The 20,369-nt window shown below is 37.6% G+C and overlaps 1 protein-coding gene across 1 annotated transcript; it reads left to right on the top strand.

The window, feature by feature from the left end:
- The first annotated feature begins 5,947 nt into the window (after nt 1-5,947).
- Nucleotides 5,948-19,869, top strand: LOC123764545 (ribosomal protein S23). Its single transcript, XM_045752530.2, has 4 exons — nt 5,948-6,103; nt 10,310-10,469; nt 14,679-14,863; nt 19,759-19,869. Exons 1-4 carry the CDS (start codon nt 6,100-6,102, stop codon nt 19,839-19,841), a joined length of 432 nt encoding a protein of 143 aa, XP_045608486.1. The 5' UTR covers nt 5,948-6,099; the 3' UTR covers nt 19,842-19,869.
- Nucleotides 19,870-20,369: the final 500 nt, after the last annotated feature.

Here is a 20,369-nt window from a genome sequence, read left to right as displayed (position 1 = left end):
TCTCTGAGCCCATTATGTGCTTCTGTAACCCTTTCTACAAATTGAATTGAAATTGAATTGAAATAAGTTTATTGAGGTAAAATACACACAAAGGGATGAGGTACACTTTCTACAAATATTAACTTGCAATATGCTTGCTCCATATTCATTTATTTATTTATATACAAGAAGGTACATTGCGGTTAAGAGGGTACATAGCATTGATGATTTTACATTCTTGTAAAGTTACTAACACGCTTAGCGCTTCGGGCAGGTCCTTAATATAACAGATCATTTTAAGCAGGTAACTTCAAGCAAAATTGACAACAAATGTTTACATGTACAGTGTCAGAAATCTGACACAATACACAAAGATTAGATTAATACACAATAATGACGCTATGCAATAATGACAAAGATTAGTAGGTACATTAGAGTAAAATTTGGTTATCAAATGGTTCATTGTAGCATAATTTCAGGATCATTTTAAGGAATAATGCAGTAAAATATGCACTCAATATAACAACCATGATACATACTTTGATAGCAATGATGACAAAAGTAAAGATTGTATGGCTTAGGTACATATATTGGGGGATTGAGTCGCACTAGATACAGTGCGAGTACAAAGCACTAGGTAGGAAACTATGAAGATGAAATTAGGTACTTTTTGGTTTTATTTTTGAATAAGGCAAAAGTTTGACAGCTTTTCAATTCGTTAGGGAGTGAGTTCCATAGCAAGATGTAGTAGGTCTTTACTATATTTTTCTAGTGTGAGTTTGTTAGTATTAATATTCTCATTAGCTTAAGTGCAGATAATGAGATAATCTATCTCTAAATGTGCCGCAGTAATTCTTCGTCCACTAATTACAATTAATACTTTTTATGTCCCTTTTGTCCCTCACAAACATTGGCTCAGTCAATGGTTAAAAGTAGACGCCGTTAAAAGTAAACGGTTCTCAACTTCGTTAAGTTTAGACTGGTCAGCACGAAGTAATGGAAGTTCTGGTGGCCGTGTGTGGCTAAGGCATATATCATGTGACTGGTTCTTCACCCTGTTAAAAGTTTCAGCATTACTGGGAATGCGAGAAAAAAGCAATGCAAGCTCTCGCTAAAAGTTTATGGCATCATTTTTTAGCAATCTGAAGCTTTTCCTGGGTTATAGCATTGTTTTGTCTGTTAATGCCCAGAAGTTTTAGTTTAGTTTATTTATTATTCACCTCATACCCATCTTGTGGGCGGTAGTGGAAAGGGTTACAGAGGCACATAATGGGCTCAGGGACTGAACCCCACAATTCTTTTAGCTAAGCAAGTTACAATCTTGATGAGCTAGTTACAAAATTCAATATAAGTTGTCCCAGAAGTGTATACAAATCGCAGCCAAAGTCCACTTTCTCCAGGGGCAGATAAATGGAAATGAAGTTCAAATTAACATGACGCTTTGCATGATCAGAATGCACAGTTCTTCTGAACATTCCAAGAGTGAAGTTTTCTAAGGCAGTGTGGAGGCTACACTGATCTGCTTCATCTTTTTGACATAGTAAACTAATTCTTTCAAAATCATTTAGGATTCACTTGAGGAACGTGAAGTAAAGCTAATTGAAAATAATTCCCTTGCAACATATTTGAACAACGTAAGACAGAAAACAGGAGATGCTTTATTAGGCGAACGTAGCACTCGCCTGGACTGCGAACTGGGAAAGAAAATGGAAGATCATCACTAACCCAAACAAAATCCAGATAAGCACTGTCGGCTGTATGGCCTACACAGTCGAAGATGAGGGAGGGGGAGTACGGATCAGGGGGAAACCCATAGCCATCTCCAACACAACACAGTGCTTGTAAGTTGTGGATACAACTTCTACAGGCTACTTTACTCCACCCAGTACGTCTCTGAGAAGACAGCAATGGTCAAGAGGTCCCTGTCGAGGCTCTTCCGCTTCAGACAAGTCCCTTCACACGTCAAGCTGCACCTGTACAGAATGAGCATAGCCTTGAGTACCCTTACATCCCCCTGAATCTCACCAACAAAACCAACATACTGAAGATCCAACGGGTCTAAAACAAAGCAATCCGCTTTGCGGCGAGCCTGTCGCCTGCAGACAAGGTAAGAACAGACCAGACCCACGGGGCTCTCAAAATGATGCCAATGAATATCAGGCTCAGCTACTTGGCCAGAAGGCAGCTGTACCGCATGAAGCACCTTTATGTCCCAGAACCCGAAGAACTCCACGGGTTCCACGTGGAGTTCCACGAAGCTCCCTCCACGAAGCAATAAACACAGCCAGCGACTACGAGAGCCATGAACCGCCACACAGAACCAGAAGAATCACTCCTCAACCAGAAAAAGTGATCAGACACATCAACGATCAGACCTTCCCAAGACTGTAAATACTGGGGGTAGCATTGACAAGCCGCCGGCTTCCTGCTCTCATCCAGGCCACTAGTAGTAGTGGCCTTCGGGTAAATTCAGGTAAATCTAAATCAAAAGGTGAAGAAACTGTTTTGTAATGAGCTGCTAAAGAATTCCACTGATGTAAAAGCCGCTTTACACTTCTAATTTCTCCTTGCCAACCATCTTAGCTATAAGAAATCCTTCACGATCATTTTAGTTTGTTAGTTTGTAAATCTCTAGATAACTTTCCAAAATAAAGATATTTTGTTTGGTAATAAATCCTCAGATCAAATTAATCTAAAAATAAACAATATCCAAATTAGTAACAAAGTAGATGGTAAATTCCTCGGTGTCCTCATCGATAACAAGCTGAATTTCCAGGGACACATTCTAAATGTACCAAAAAAAGTTGATAAAACTGTTGGCATTCTTTCTAAGATCAGATATTATGTACCTCGTCCTGTCCTGGTGACGCTCTATTACTCTCTCATCTATCCTTATCTCAACTATGGTATTTGTGCTTGGGGTTCTACTACCCAAAATCATTTACGTCCTCTAATTACTCAACACAAAGCTGCTATTAGAACAATATCCAACTCTGGCCCCAGACAGCACTTGGTACCTTTACTTAAATCTTTCAATAAGTGTGATATTAAGTCACTGCACATCCTCTCATGTGTACTCTATATATTTAAAACTCTGAACTGTAATTCCAATCCTGACTTCAGACGCTTCCTAGAAGGTTATAACAGAACCCATGAGCACCACACCAGAAACAAATACCTATTTGATATTCCAAGAGTACGACTTAACCAAACTAGAAATGTTCAACAAGTCAAGGGACCCAGAATGTGGAATGGTCTCCCCAATCATGTCAAAGGCTGTACCTCTCTCAACCAGTTTAAGTGTAAAACTAATTACTACCTAATTAACTCCATGCAACCTACCTTACCCTCAAATTGTCAACCCATGTCTTGCTATTTTCAAACAATACTGTTTGTTGACCAAGTTGTATAACTGCTGATTTCTGCCATGTTCCCCCTCCCCTCTTTTCTTTTTTCTGCACAATTTATACTTTAATCTCAATTAGTATTAAGCTTTAGTCTAAGTTTAACGATTCTTCGCGGCAGGGGATCGTATTCCAGGGACCATAGGATTAAGGACTTGCCCGAAACGCTGTGCGTATTAGTGGCTTTAGGCATTGTATGTGCTAGCTCTATATATAAATCCAACATTATGTTTGTAACTCATCTTGTATGTATATACTTTTACCTGAATAAACATTTTGATTTGATTTGATATGTGGAACCAGGGTCAGCTTTCTACTTTCAAGCTGTGAGTTACACATATTAAATTATAAATGCATAAATAATCAATCTTCTATTCTTAATATTAACAGCACAAATTTGCTTAACCTAATTTTTAAATCAGGCGAAAAAGTAGCAGTTTAGTTAGTTAGTTTAAGTTTAGTTCATTTATTATGCACCCCATACCCATCTTGTGGGCGGTAGTGGAAAGGGTTACAGAGGCACATAATGGGCTCAGGGACTGAACCCCACAATTCATTTAGCTAAGCAAGTTACAATCTTGATGAGCTAGTTACAAAATTCAATATAAGACGTCACACTAAACAATTGGGCCTCTACCCTTCAGACCGAACTATTTGCCTTGATCCTTGCACTGAAATGTGTACAAGTCTCCAAACTTGATACATTAATTGTAAGTGACTCCTTATCATCCTTAAATGCTCTCAACTCTTTAAGACATAACTGTAACATGCTCGTGTCCGAAGCTAGACACAAATACAACAAAATTATTAAGGATGGTAACAGAGTCCATTTCATGTGGTCTCCATCTCATGTTGGCCTCCGAATGCATGATAGAGCTGATAAGTTAGCCAAAGAATCTGCCTTTAAAGGAGCCGTTGAGTGTAACCTTGGATTGTCAATGAGCAATCTGAGAGCAGCAGTACACCGAGAACTTCAACAAGATCTTGTAGATCTGAGGCAAAGTGAAATTGACACCAGTAATTTCACCTATCATCATTCTATCATGCAAGAGGAGCCACACATCTATGGATCATCCAATAAAATCAGCAGACTTCTAGATGTTACTACTGCTCGGCTTAGACTCAGTTACAAGTATCTCTGGGAATTCTCATTATCTGCTGATGTAGACCTGACCAAATGTAAACTGTGTCAACAAAATTATTCGCACACCCTCCGTCACTATGTGATGGAGTGCGAAAAGATACGTGAATTTAGAGACAATTCTAGAACCAATGTTCCAGCGATGTGTCAATATTTCATTCAAAATAATCTGCTACCAGAAATTTTAGCCAAATATCCCCAGTTTGCTAACTGTAGGTAGTAACTAAGTGATTGTAACCTATCCACCGCTGCCCACTGGATGGGGGGCGGTGTGCAGGACAAACATATAAATTTTGACACTAGCTCTCCACATATGTCAGTTGCTTAATTTAGAACCTGTACTTGAGGTTGATCTCGAGCCCATTGTTGATGTGACGACTTATATTGAATTTTGTAACTAGCTCATCAAGATTGTAACTTGCTTAGCTAAATGAATTGTGGGGTTCAGTCCCCGAGCCCATTATGTGCCTCTGTAACCCTTTCCACTACCGCCCACAAGATGGGTATAGGGTGCATAATAAATGAACTAAACTAACTAAAAAGTCGTCACATCAACAATGTGTATTATACATATATAAAACGCTGAACTGTAATTCCAATCCTAACCTCAAAAGCTTCATTGAAGGTTGTAACAGAACCCATGAGCACCACACCAGAAATAAATACAGTTTTGATATTCCTAGAGTACGACTTAATCAAACTAGAAATGCTCTACAAATCAAGGGACCCAGAATGTGGAATGACCTTCCCAACCATGTTAAAGACTGTACCTCTCTCAACCAGTTTAAGATAAAAACTAAACACTACCTAATAAATTCCCTGTAACCTACCTCACTCCTCTATTGTCAACCCATGTCTGTTATTTTTTTTTTTAATCAACACTGTTTGTCATCCTATTGTATTTGTGCTGCTTTTTCAGTCATGTTCCCCCTTTTTTTTATCTTTATTTGTATTTGTTCTCAACACTTTATTCTTTATGCTCAATTAGTATTAAGTTCTAGATATTAATGTTTTTCTTGCCCGAAACGCATTGCGTAATAATGGCTTTAGGCATTGTATGTACTAGCTCTATCTATATATCAATCCATTAATGTAACATCACTTGTATGTATGTACCTTACCTGAATAAATATATTTATTTATTTATATTTATTTAATGGGTTCGAGATCGACCTCAAGTACAGGTTCTAAATTAAGCAACTGACATATGTAGAGAGCTAGTGTCAAAATTGATATGTTTGTCCTGCACACCGCCCCCCATCCAGTGGGCAGAAAAAGTAGCAAGTAGTGAAATTATAAATTCAGGAGCGCCAGGCGCTCCAAATTAGCCCAATCTGCTACTTTTAGCTGACTTTGGCAACACTGAATACTACCACACATCACAACACCATAACAAACACAAATTATTCCTTCAAAACAATATCCTACATACATCATTCTATTTAAATATATTTTATCGTTTTAAATCTATGATAATAGTTGGGTAATATAGAATATAGTAGAGGTGGATAGAGGTGAAGCGGAGGGTGCGGCGGCGGACGCTGCCTCTGTCCGGGACAACACGGCGCCGCCACCATGGGTACGTCCCTCGCCTCTCACTTTACACCTAATATCTCATGTTCTATTACTCTCCTGCTCCAGTATTTGTGTCGTAGAGCAGACTAGTGTGTTAGGCAGCGGGGCGTCAGAGTCTTGGTGCCTTTAAAGTGTGTGTTTGAGGTAAATATGTTGGTGTTATGGCGGGGAGGTGAACACGAGGGTGGCGGCCTTCCCTACCCCAGGCCGCACATGTGGGGCCAAGTCTTCTCTCTCGCTTTAATACAACTAGTGAGACTTTAATACAACTAATGAGGCTGCTTTATTATTTGGATACAAGCACATATGTTGTAATTTATTTCAGGTCCATGTTGTCCATACTCCGTGTAATTACCTAAAGCCTCCAAGCATAACGTAAGTAATGAGGAAATGTGATGTATTTACTGTTAGTGTTGAATGTAGAACATGGAAAAAAACTAATTTTTATTCTGAAATGTCATATGAGTTGATAAAAGTAGGTGACACCATGGGAAGTGGATGATCCAAGTGGACAATGTTGTGCTACTTATCCACGATGTATCCAAGATGCCTGGAGTGAGAGTGCTAGCATATTGGCCTCCTCTACTGTACCTAACCTCAACTCCAGGCAACAATATATCTTGGATAAGTAGCACAACATCGTCGCTTCCATTATAGATGTCCCGTGGCGTCGCCTGCAAGCTCTCGCTAAAAGTTTATGGCATCATATTTTAACAATCTGAAGTTTTTCCTGGGTTATAGCATTGTTTTCTGTTAATGCCCAGAAGTGTGTAAAAATTGCAGCCAAAGTCCACTTTCTCCAGGGGGCAGATAAATGCAAATTAAGTCCAAATCAACATTACCGGGTTTCGTCTAATTTCGTTATTAAAGGCTATTGTTTCAGAGTAAAAATGTATTTTCATGCTTGCATTTAGCACCAACTTAGTGAGCAAATATATCATATTTCTTCATTACTTACAAATGCTGTAGGCTTTGGGTAAATAGATGAACAGCACTGGACAATGAGATGCTGCATTTTTTTTTATAGTCACATGGTGCTGGCGCCTGACGGTGCGGGGCCACGTGGTGCTGGAAGAAAAAATAAATTCCTGTATTTCAAAAGTGCTGTACTCAGTCAGGGTGAAAGCCAATTCGATTTATGACCTCAGTAATGTCACAACTATTAGCAAGTTAGCCATATAAATCAATTATTATTCATGGTTTACATGAAGAATTCATAACCATTGTCATGTTTTTCACCTTAAAATCTTGGTAATGTGTGTTGCTGGACAAGCGGTCAGGGGGTGCTCAGTTTAGACCAGAACTGGCATCTCGTACAATACTTTAAACTTCAGTTTATAGAAATATTTATGAAAATTGAACACTGTAGCCTAATTGTAGTTTTTTGTATTCCTTTTAAGTACTGTACCTTGTTAAACAATTTCCAAGCTTGGTACTTTAAATAATTATATGGTAATTCCTTTGTTTTGAGTTTAAACCTAAGAGCTTAATTGATAAAACTTTAATTTTATATGGTTACGGTCTGTTACTGCCCACAATAGGAAACTTTAAAGAAAATAGTTACAGGATGAGAGCTAAAGAAAGTAATTACAGGATGAGTTACACGAGTAGTTACATGTATATGAGTGGGATTGAGTGGTTATAGATAGGAGCTGCCTCGTATGGGCCAATAGGCCTTTTGCAGTTACCTTTATTCTTAAGATGTTATGAGAGGTATGCTTGTGGTGTTCCATATTGCCAGCACTTTGTCGTACAACGCTTTGTAACTACTGTTTTGACCTCTACTGCCTTCTAACTTAGCTTGTTCCAATCATCTAACACTGTTTGCAAAAGATTATTTTTTCCCCCAAACAAAACTTGTATTTTTTTTTTTTTTGGCAAATGATACTTCTTTTTTTGTCTTTGTTTCTTAGCTTGAATCTGGTCTACTTGTTTGTGAAGTCGCTGGTTTCAGGATTTCATAAATTTGGTTGATTTCCTATTAGTATTTTGTAAGTGATCTTATTTTTTTTTGTATCTTCGGGTCCGTCTAATTACCAAAAACTACCACATACTACACACGCTTCAGAAAACTTCCTGGCAATACGTTAGTAATGAATAAATATGATATATTAAGTTAGGCTGACCTAACCTATCCTAACCTAACCTAACTGAAGCTTGGATCGTCGACTTGATTTGGCGTCACCAGCTTTTTATTTTCGTCTAATTTTTTTATAAAAAGATACTTTTTCGGATTAAAATTATGTTTTTTCATGTTGTATATTCAGCACCAACATTGTAATGAGTAAATATATCATATTTATTCATTACTAACGTATTGCCAGAAAGTTTTCTGAAGCATGTGTAGTATGTGGTAGTTTTTGGTAATTAGACGGACCGGTATCTTCTGGTTTTTGCATGTTCCAAAATGCCTCTTGTTTTTAAGTTCCAGTTTGTTCAATTTTATTTATGTTCTTGAGATTTGGGCATCATTAAACTGTTGCATATTCCAATTTTGGTCTCAAGTCATGAACAGTTTCTTTAGTATTTTACCATTCATATAATTAAAAAAAAAGTCTGAAGTTGGAAAGCGACCCATATGCTTCTCTCACAATGTTCTTTACGTGTTCCTCTGGCGACGACTTACTATTCAAACCCACCCCTAGGTCTTGTTCATTAGAGTTCTGTAATTCCTTTCCTCAATCTGTAAGTTGTGTGTGGTCTCTTCTCCAATTCCACATTCCATAATATGGCATTTATTCACATTGAATTCCATTTGCCACTACACACTCCAAGCCCCTATTTGATCTAGATCAATTTGAAGGGCATTACAATCGTCTGCATCTAGTATCCTGGCAGGTTCTTGTAATTCTGCATTCCTTCTGGTAGATTGTTTATGTAGACGAACATTACTGGTACAAGAACCGAACCCTGTGGTACTCTGCTAGTAACACTCCTCCAGTCAGATACGTTGTCGCCGATTATTGCTCTCGTCTGTCAGTTGGAATTTTTTTTATCTATATCAGGAGTCTCCCTGTCACCCCTCCAGCATGTTTGTTTCCAGAACAGCCTCTTGGGTGGGACGCTTATCAAGTCTCTATTTTAGGTGCAGATAGACGGTGAACCTAAACACCTTTCCTGTGTAATCTGTAACTATTATAAAAACTAAGATTAATTACAGGATCATCCTTTTCCAAAACCATAATGTATATCGGTTATTATGTCATTACTCTAGGTGTTCAACCCATTTGGCTTGAGCTATTTGTTCTATTGTTTTGACTACCGCGCTTGTTAATGATACTGGTCTATAATTTAGAGGTTCCTCTCGTCTACCATTTTTATAGATTGATACTTTTTGCCTTTTTCCATGTCTTCTAAGATTCCTGTACACGAGGATGTCTGGAATATTAATTGGAGTGGAATGCTTGGCTCAGTTGCGCATTCATGCAGCACCCAAGGTGCTGCCTGTTGGACTCCACTAGGTCCAACAGCTTTACGTATTTCTTCCTAACCTCCATGCTTAATTTTTCACATCGTCTTGACATGCCTCTTATGTATTCTATGGCATGCTCTGGAATTGGTATTTGGTCCATTGGTATTAATTGCATGTGTGTTAGATGGTGGTCCTATATATGTATTTACTGCACTTGCTTTTTTTTCTCCAAATTACATGCCTGAAATAGGGAAATTGTTTTGCTATGATATAGAGCAGAATGTTCACACATTTCTATATTTGATGAAAAAATAGATAAGCAAGTTGAAATGTTCATATATTCATCACTGCCATACAAAATGTGTTAAAACACGTTTTGTATAACTTCTATACTTTAGCAGATTCATTTGTGAGCATTTTGACAGTTACAACACACAAAAGTAGACATTTTAGGCATCGGTGAAGAGAACCCAGAGTCTCCTGGGGCATTTATAGTAGTGAACACACTAATGGGCCGGAATGTTAGTGTTAATATGTTGCTGTGGGTCTCCTTTCTCCCATGTCATATGCAGATTCCAAGCTATACAAAAGAATAATGTTGCAGGCAGTAAGGTAGATTTGTATTTAGACAAGTGTAGCACAAGACTCTAGGATACAACTTCCCCTCTGTATTGGCTGTGATAAATAGTTTGTTTTATATCCTCAATACTCTTGAATATTTATTCTGCAGACATAATTGTGCTATTGCGATGAAGACTTTTAATATATAATAATTGATTTCATGTTTTATTTAACCAGGAAAGCCACGTGGACTCCGCACTGCCCGCAAGCATGTAAACCACCGTCGTGAACAAAGGTGGCATGACAAGGACTACAAGAAGGCACATTTGGGTACAAGATGGAAGGCTAATCCATTCGGAGGAGCTTCCCATGCCAAAGGGATCGTTTTGGAAAAGATGTAAGTTTATTACATCTTTTTATTTACTGTTTTATTACATTACAGTGAAACTTTATTCTCTGCAATTACTAACTAATAACTTTTGGTTGTCAAAGGAAACAAATTGGTATACATGGGGTTAAGTCATTGGGAAACTTATAACTTAGATTCAGTATTGAGCAGCAATAGTTGCAAATTTGTAGAAAATGGAAAATTGGGCAGGAAATGAATTTGTCGATAACTTTAAAGATGTTCTAGTTAGGATTTTGAAATTGTTGAATGATTAGCAGATACAGTTTAATGCTGATAAATATAAGGTTATGATGATGGTTAAGATAATGCTGGATGGAAATTGACGTCTGATTGCAAGAAAGATCTGGGGGCTCATGATTAATAGGAATTTAAAACCAGATAACAAATCTATGTAATGTTTTAAAATAAAGAAAATAGGATACTAGGTTAAATTCTAGAAGCATTAGCAATAAAACTCTTGGTGTTATTCTTCAGCTATGTCTTGGTCTTGTTAGGGGAGCTCAGTTTTGGTTGCCATACTAAATGGACATAAACTTCACCAGAACGTGTTCAGCAAAGGATGACAAAAGTTGATCCCTCAAATTAGAAGAATGTAATATATATATTGAATGCTTGCAGTTAGAAGTTGATGCAAAACATGCTGAGCCAGGCTGAACTCTTGACCACATGTTATGAGCTTACCAAACCCATCACAATGGATTAGTGGATCATAATGGTGCATGAAAATATACATGGTTATGAGGTGTGTATTAGAACACCTGAAATGTTCTCTTCTAAACAAATAAGCGAGACTTGGTGATATGAATAATTTTGAACATTCTGGTGTTTTCCACAATATATTGTATAAATTCCTCTAGACTCGCTAGTGAATAACATTACTGTAAAACACTAGACAAGGCCAATTGGATTGAAATACATGGAAAAAATATACTGTATTCACTAACTCCCGCCTGATTGCTGACTCAGGGGGGCTACCCCGGGGCAATTACTCAATTAGCACACATGAATTGACACCATTGTGCGACTTTCAGGCTTTACTATGACCAAAGAAGAGTTAGGGGTGACATGATAGAGGTTTACAAGTGGATGAATGGACATAACAGGGGGGATATTAATAGGGTATTAAAAATATCAACACAAGACAACACGAAACAATGGGTATAAATTGGATAAGTTTAGATTTAGGAAAGACTTGGGTAAATACTGGTTCAGTAACAGGGTTGTTGATTTGTGGAACCAATTGCCGCGTAACGTGGTGGAGGTGGGGTCCCTCGATTGTTTCAAGCGCGGGTTGGATAAGTATATGAGTGGGATTGGGTGGTTATAGATAGGAGCTGCCTCGTATGGGCCAATAGGCCTTCTGCAGTTACCTTTGTTCTTATGTTATGTTCAAAGTATACAATTTTTTTTCCTGTAATCCAGGAATGCATTTTAACAGTTAGAAAGGAAAAAGTTTTAAATTTATTTTGTGCTCGAGTGCACATAAAAAAAAGATTGCCTCATCGTTCATGGTAAAAAAAATTAGTGTGGCTGTGCCGCATGGTGAAATCGGTGGCATTAACCCTTAAACCGCGCAATACCTATATAGATGATTTGAGAAAATTACCAATAACGCGCAATACATTAATAACTGTTAATAGTGTCTAGTGCTTTAATTAATTTAAGGGGGCGTCAGGTTGTCAGTCAAAGTTGTTCAATGTCAACCAATATTATTTGACTAGTTGTATATGAAAAGTGCTTTAATTGTCCCAAGTTTCAGTACTGCAGCATAAATAGAAAGGGAGATATTTTTTTTTGTTTTTCAACGTTTTTTTACACATTTTAAAGTCCACACTTCAGAACACACGTTTCAGATATAATTATTCTGTGACACTGACACATTAGCATATAATAAAGGAACTTGAGATATAGAATTTCCAAAACATCTTTAGTTTTCCTAATACAAATGTTCAAAGTTCCCAAATTTTTTTTTTGCAAATATGGCATGTTTATTGCCATTATAAAATCAATAAATGAACTTAGAGAAAAATGAAAACTCCAATGTAAAGACATGCCCTCCACATATACTGTGTAAGTTTCATGTAAATTGAAAAAAAATTGAATCAGTTTTGTAAACGTTTCTGTCAATTAAAAAAAAAACGGAAATGAATGAAGTCTAAGGTTCTAAAATCTGTGGCTGAGGTTGACATAAACCAATTTTCTCCAAAATTGGCGTCCTTACAGATAGGCCTACGTACAGTCAGGTGTGTAAGTTTGATGCAAATCGCCCGAAAAAAAAAATAAAATTTTTTTTTTTTTTTTTTTTAATTTTTTTTCAATTAAACTAATTATAATTGTTTAATATATGCTATTGTAATAGCAAAGAGTCATAGCTATGATTTCAGTTGACACTTTTGATTGATAATCGATTTTGACCATTTTGGCATAATTTTCACAACTACTTCAATATTTTTTTTCTCCCTTCCTATTTATGCTACGATGCTGAAACTTAGACCAGATGAAACACTTTTCATATAGAACTTGTCAAAAAAGTTTGATTGAAATCAAACGAGTTTTCATTTGTTGCATTTTTAGGGCAAATTGGAATCTGAGGCCCCCTTAAATGCCACGTGTGGGATAGGGGCAGCTATAGTGCAGCCACGACAGATAGTTGTCAGACGCCATCTAGAAAAAAATCGTGGCCAACATTCCTGGGTGCGAGAGCCTCGGTACTGAACGAGCCACCAAGGCTGACGCACGCAGCATGAGCTCACAGCATCGCTTAAAAATGTCAAAATATATATGTAAATTCTATTATTTAGCAATGATGGTATTACAGGAGACCCTTGACTGTGATAAAACTGACCAGGATTCTGATAATAGGAGGATTGTGGTGATATTTAGCGCTGTGCTCCATGGTGGGATGAGTAGTGCTAAGGGAGGGAGGGTTGTGGCGTCGTCTTCTGACTTGTGTGGTCATCTTTTATTGACTGGACTTACTATACCAGCTTAGTGGTTCGCTGTGGTGAATACAAATGTAGATACTTATATATGTGTGTATATTGTAATAACAATAGGAGTATGTTGGGAGCTGCCATTTTGGTGAGGGAGGTGTTTCGTCTGCACAACTTGTCATGTTGTTTACTGGTGGCCACTATGGTCTTTGGGCACCATACCAGCTTATTTGTACAGGTATGGTGAATAAAACCGGTAGATACTTATATATAATGTGTGTATAGCGTAATAACAACACAAACAGTATTGTTGGAGAAATATTAGTGTGTGGGGCCTTGAACCAGTGACGGCAGCAGCCACGAGCTGACTGTGTGTGCAACTAGTTCTTATTGCTTGAACTCACCATACAAGCTTAGATGTACAGTTATGGTGAACAAAACATGTAGACACTTATATTTAACGTCTGTATATAGTGAATAAAAGCAAAAACAGTATGATTGGAGGAGTATGTTGGCAAATGAGGCGCGTGAGGGAGTGGCTGGCTGGTGAGTGAAGGCCACTCGTTGTTGCTTTTTGACTCGCACTACCAACTTAGTGGTTCATTATGGTGAACAAAACGTGCAGATACGTATATATAACCTGTGTATACGTAGTGTGATACAGCAAAACTAATTGTTTTATGAATATAATAATTGAATCACTAATATGAACACAATAATTTTGAGTACAGCGATGGTTCACACATGTTATATAAATATCACAATACACACTATTGAATAATATTACTGCAAAAAAAAACCAGAAAATCAGACATTGAAATAATTGGGTAATAATATCTTTGTGGCAACCCCTGCCTCACGGCTCGGGTGGAACAGACCTCGCCTGGCGACTGCTCTGTCAACACCTCTTTCTAAAGGCAAAATGGCCTTTAGCGGCCCAAGGGTTAAATTAATGCCACCGATTAAAGATGTGAAATCACCCCGTGGTCACTGATGGGCGAACACACAAATCCCAGTCATAGCAACTTTTTACCTCCGAGAAGTATTTTGCCACAAGGATTCTTCATGTGTTTGGTGTGATCAAAATGTGTTGTGTTGTATTGATATATTCCTGCCAAAGGTACAGTATGCCATCCTTGATTGGCTGTAATTCAACTTCTTGGGTTTAAACATAGTATTGTATATTACATTAATAGTTTATTAGGGTAGTTAATGGCAGTTGCCTGTGGCTTTTATATTGTAAAAATAACTTTGCCTTTTTCAGTGGTATTGAAGCCAAACAGCCCAACTCTGCTATCCGCAAATGTGTGCGTGTGCAGCTCATCAAAAATGGCAAGAAAATCTCTGCTTTTGTGCCCCGTGATGGTTGCCTAAACTACATTGAGGAAAATGACGAGGTGTTGGTGGCTGGATTTGGTCGTAAGGGCCATGCTGTTGGTGATATTCCAGGTAAGAAAATGATCGTTTCAGAGTTTTGTACAGATACTACTGTGTTTTACTAAAGATAAATTTTAAGCAAAATTGTAATTTGGAATTAGCATGTTGGGGGAATTGCATTTCTGTAAACTTTTTTTTTAATGTGCAGTACAATTTCAGTAGCAAGTCATTTCAGTAACACCCTTTTATACTAATTGGGTAACACTGCTTTTGCTTGAGGATTAAGCTGCAGCTCTGGTCCTGCCTCTCAAAACATAAATCATCTGGTGTAGTCTCTAGTCTATTAGGCTGTTATCATATGTACATATTAAACACTGTACGGAGTCTGCCTCTGCCATATTACTTTCTAATGAATTTCATTTGTTAATTACTGGCACTGAAATAAAAAAAAAATATAGCTTAATGACTGTGGTTCATTTGGGTACCAAGTTTTCACTAGTCTCATCTTGTGCTAAATACTTTCTTTATCTACCCTGTCAATTCCTCGAGTATTTTGTAAATAATCATTTCTATCCCGACTTATCTTCCAATGACAATGATGTAGTCTTTCCTTATAACTCGTGTCTCGGCTCTGGGACTAGTTTAGTGGCATACCTCTGAACTTCCTCTTAACCTCATCTTGTTTGACTCCATGCTTGGGTATGCAGATTCTTGGATTAGTCTGACATGTGGTATACAAGGTTCTGAATGATTCATTAGTTTTATAGGCAGTGCTTGTATCAGCTTACCTGCCATGAGCTGTTGATTTTTGTTTTGATATGAACTTTGGATGTATAATACCCTCTGGATGCTTGTACTTAAATCCGGATATGTTAGAGGACATAAACCTGTGGGGAACTGCTGGTGACATTTCTCCATTCTGGGGTCTTTACAACACTAATTCTGTTTTCTGCTGATTACCCACTTTTCCACAGGAGCACTTGACCTGTTACTCCAATTTAGTACCCTATAAAAGGCTCGTGCATGTGTCGGAGGCTCGTACAGTCCTGGAAAGTGCAGTCTGCCCACCCTTCTTGCTAACCATTTTTATTTCCTGGTCATAGAATTGATAAACCTGAGGCACAATTTTCATCCCTGAACCCATGTTAGTGGTGTATTAGTCCCTTACCTGGTTGATGGGGTTCTGGGAGTTCTCCCCAAGCTCAGCCTGAGGCCAGGCTTGACTTGTGAGAGTTTGGTCCACCAGGCTGTTGCTTGGAGCGGCTAAGCGACCTTCTCCAAATGTGCTACTGTACTAGCTTTTTTCTCAATCTTATCCATTACCTTGCATGGTATGCTAGTTAGGGACCAGTTCCTTTAGTTCAGTGCCTCCTGCCTTTCATCCTTTTTGTATATAGTAGCTGTCTTCCATCTCTGGCAGGTCTCCTGTTTCCAGTGGCTTATTATATTCCATAGTGGCATGTATAGTGCTTCTGTACCTTCTTTTAGTATCCACGGTGAGATTATCAGGTCCAGCAGCCTTTGTCATGTCCTGTTCTAACAGAAGCCTCTTATCATCTCTGGGTAGTTTAAATTCTTGCGCAAAGTTGCTTGGTTTACTGCCACATCTTGGTTAAGGGATTTCACTTGGCTCTGTTGTTAACTTTCATGTTCCGTTGTTCTGTTGTAAAAGCACATCAATGACGCTAAAGACACCTTGAACACTGTTTGTAAGACAGACATAAATCTGTTTTTTTATGAATATAGATTAGAGTAGAATTTTCAAGGCACTACAATCACTTATGGTTGATCAGTAAATCGCTGAACTATATATTTAAAGGGATATGCCGGATATTAACACTTTCGCGCTCTCGGCGCTCAAAAAAAAACAATACCCCAGATGCTTTCGGCACTTCGCGCGCCTACGCGGTAAGACCGAAAAAGTGTACACTCTTTTGACTGTCCTGACAATAATTGAAGGCGCACGTATTTAAATTTGGTATCACTGTGTTCGCAATGAAATTGTCTATAAGAGCATACCTATAAAATGCCGCCCAAGCATAAGGAGTATCAACACCAAATAAAAAACTATGCAGATCACTCGCCGAGAGCGCCAAACAGCAACAAAATGTTTCCACTCTCTTAATGGTTGCGAAGCCTACAGTTGTCCTACATCGCTAATTTTGGTATCATTGGAATCGCAATAAAATTCTCTACGCGGACATATGCATATGAATGTTTAATATAGGTAATTGCCCACCCGCAAGAGAGTGTGAAGTGGAGAGTAGTTAGCCGCGAGCGCACTGGCAAAAACACGGGGGAAATCATGCTTGGAAAGTTTATACGTTTCCTGACCCTACTTTTCTATACCAATGTGTTCGCAATAAAATTTTCTATAAGATGAACTGTATAACATTTGTACAAAGCATGTGTAAGAGAAGCGCCAAATATAGAACCACGTCGCTCAGTATGCGTTCGCGGCAGAAACGAACGCATTGTTTTCGTTCGTTTGATGTTTGTCATGTTTATACTTGTTGAAACATTTTATAATTTGTATGACAGTGATCGCAGTAAAATTCCCTACACAGACATATACATAACACATACAAATATTTCCCACGTGTTGGATTTATCAACGGCTAAAGGGAACCCACTGCCACACGCTCGCCACACCCCCAAACATACTTTGTGTATTTTTTTTTTTACTCATAGAAGTTTATGTGATATAATATTCATTCTGGTACCAAAAAATTCGCAAATAAATTCTCTACAAAACAAAAGTATCCCCATCCATTTCGGTTAAAAAATGGAATTTATAGAAATATTTTTTCGATTGACGAGAAAAGTAGGCAGTCATGCGGAATCGTAAGAAAAACCAGTGACGAGTTATCTCTAATCGAAAGCGCGAAAGTGTTAAGTTGTTAACTGTCAATTTTTGACTAGTTGTACAGTATATGAAAAAGGCTGCAACTGTTCCAAGTTTCAGTATTGCAGCCTAAATAGAAAGGGAGTTTTTTTTCCCCCAAACATTTTCAATAATACTTTGCAACCACAAATTACAAATGAAATCATGTCCGACACATCTATCACAATACTGTATAATAAAGGACTTCCCCAACCGGATTATCCAAAATGTTTAGTTTTACTAATAAAAATGTTTAAAGTTTCCAAAAAATGTACACAAAAATTGTTTATACATATTATAAAATCAATAAATGATCTTAGGCATGAAGAATCTTGGATTAATTGTACAGACATAAACTATACATATAAGTTGTAAGTTTCATGTTAATTGAATAGAAAATGAGAGTAGTCAATGATACTTGATAAAAAAAATGAAGTCCAAGATTCTGGCACCTGTGGCTGAGGTTGACATCAACCAATTTCCTCCAAAATTGGCACCTTTACAGATATCCTTATGTTCAATAAGGTGTGCAAATTTTGCAATTTGCAAATTTTATGCAAATTGATCGATAAAAAGATAAATTTGAAGAAAAACAGCAATTTTTTAACTAAATTTTGTTGATAAAACTAATTGTATATTATTTTATGTATTGTGATAGCCAAGTCATAAACATGATTTCAGTTGACACTTGTGTTTGATCATTTTTGAACATTTAGGAAAATTTGACAATTCAAAAATTTTCATTCTTTTTATTTATACTATGATGCTGTGGCTTGGACCATTTGAAGCCTGTTTTATATACAACTAAGCCAAAGAATTTGATTTTTTTTAACAAGTTTTCATTTATTGGATATTTGAGCAATATGCCCGTTAAGATGCCTTAACCATGTCCATGCAGGACAGAAGAAAAACATGAACACATACTGAAGAAAACGTATATATGCTGGTTAGCATTGTAAATGTGTGGCCATGTTTGTGGTAGAAAAAAGTTATAATTCAATAAATAAGTTTGAAAGTGTTAAATTACAAAATATTTGATAGCCGAGTGGCCCATGAACTGGCCAGAATGTTGCAAGTACCAAGAAGCTGGACTGCAGATGTGTCATGACATCTGAATCACAATTATTCAGTTCTTCACACGCTGCCTTTTCATTCTCCATGTACCCACTTTCTCAGATTCTTCATCTATTCTTCCACTGTTGTTTTGCACCTAATATTACTGTGGAACACTTGGTTGGGTCTTATTTTCTGTGGTGTCCAAAAGGGGGAGACTTGTGTTTCAAAGTTATTTAGCGCCCTCTGATTATCCCGCACATTTGATGGTGCTACACAGCCTTTCCGTTTTGGTGCCTTCTTTTTGATAATTACTTGTTTCAAAGTTTACAATTAGTTTTGACAAAGTATTTAACGGTCCATGAAAGAAAGCATTGGCTTAATCTGACCTTTGTGTCTAATGTGTAGATTTATGATTTGTATTAAGCCTGGGAGGAGTTGAGTTATTGCATTTTCTTTTAGAATATCAGTAGTATAAAATACTATTCTTGGTGCCACTGTCCATATTTTGTGCATATGTACAACACTATCATTTTGGAGGGTGGGCTTTTGAGTCACTTCACAAGCCGGGCCTGGGGCCAGGCTCGACTTGAGAGCTTGGTCCAACAGGCTGTTGCTTTGAGCGGCCTGCAGGTCCATGTATCCACTACAGCCTGTTTAGTCCAGCACTTCTTTAAGAAAACTATCTAGTTTTCTGTGGATAGTTTTTCTTAGCAGGAAATAGTAATCTCGATAACTAGATAGTAGCAATGTAATCCCAGCAACTGTAGTAAGGTTATACAGTCCAGTAAAGGGGGTACTGGACTGTATAACCTTACTACAGAAGATCCTTGGGTAGGAAATGGTTAAGAAATATTGATATTAATGCACTTTAGTGCATTTGTTTAATGCAGTTTTCTTGAACAATATTAGTTGTGCAGTATTTTTAACATTTGCTATGTTTGGGTTTAATATGACATGCTTGCCAGTCTCGACAGTATATAATAAATTGTGTTGCTATGCAGATGTTTAATTTTTTCCCTTATTTTAGGTATCCGATTCAAGGTGGTGAAGGTTGCCAACGTATCTCTGCTTGCCCTCTACAAGGAGAAGAAAGAGAGGCCCCGTTCTTAAAGTACCTTTAATAAAAAAAAAAATACTACTATTCTTTGATTCTTCCTATTTGGAATATACCATTCTGGGGTAATCATAAGGATGAAAGCCTTTAATTAGGTGTGGAGTTTTTAGTGGAAAGATGTGTAATGCTTATGAAGTTACTTATGAATGAACACAAGTAGCGGTGAGAAACTATTTGCAAAGCTCATGTTGGTATGATCAGAGACATTTTAGGTTATCTCTAGAATGAATTTTGAGTTTCCAGGTGATAATTGGGATTCTCGTAATTATAAGAATGCATTCACGAAATTAATATAAAATTTAAGAGCAACTACATCGGGATTTTCTCGTTGACGCAATCTCAAAGGAGCTGTGATGAGGGTTCGAACCTATGCAATGGGTGTTCCCATGCTCTAGCATCAGAGCACGACATAGTACAACCTGGAGAGTTCAACAGGAATTTCCCGAGGCTTCTAAAGTAGCCGGAACATGGTTGTCACGCAAGTCATCCACCCCCATGCACTGGCTGTCAATTCAATTTTTTAT

Source organism: Procambarus clarkii, chromosome 79 (assembly GCF_040958095.1).
Source record: "Procambarus clarkii isolate CNS0578487 chromosome 79, FALCON_Pclarkii_2.0, whole genome shotgun sequence".
Taxonomy (NCBI): domain Eukaryota; kingdom Metazoa; phylum Arthropoda; class Malacostraca; order Decapoda; family Cambaridae; genus Procambarus; species Procambarus clarkii.
This window is presented reverse-complemented; position numbering and strand designations above follow the sequence as displayed.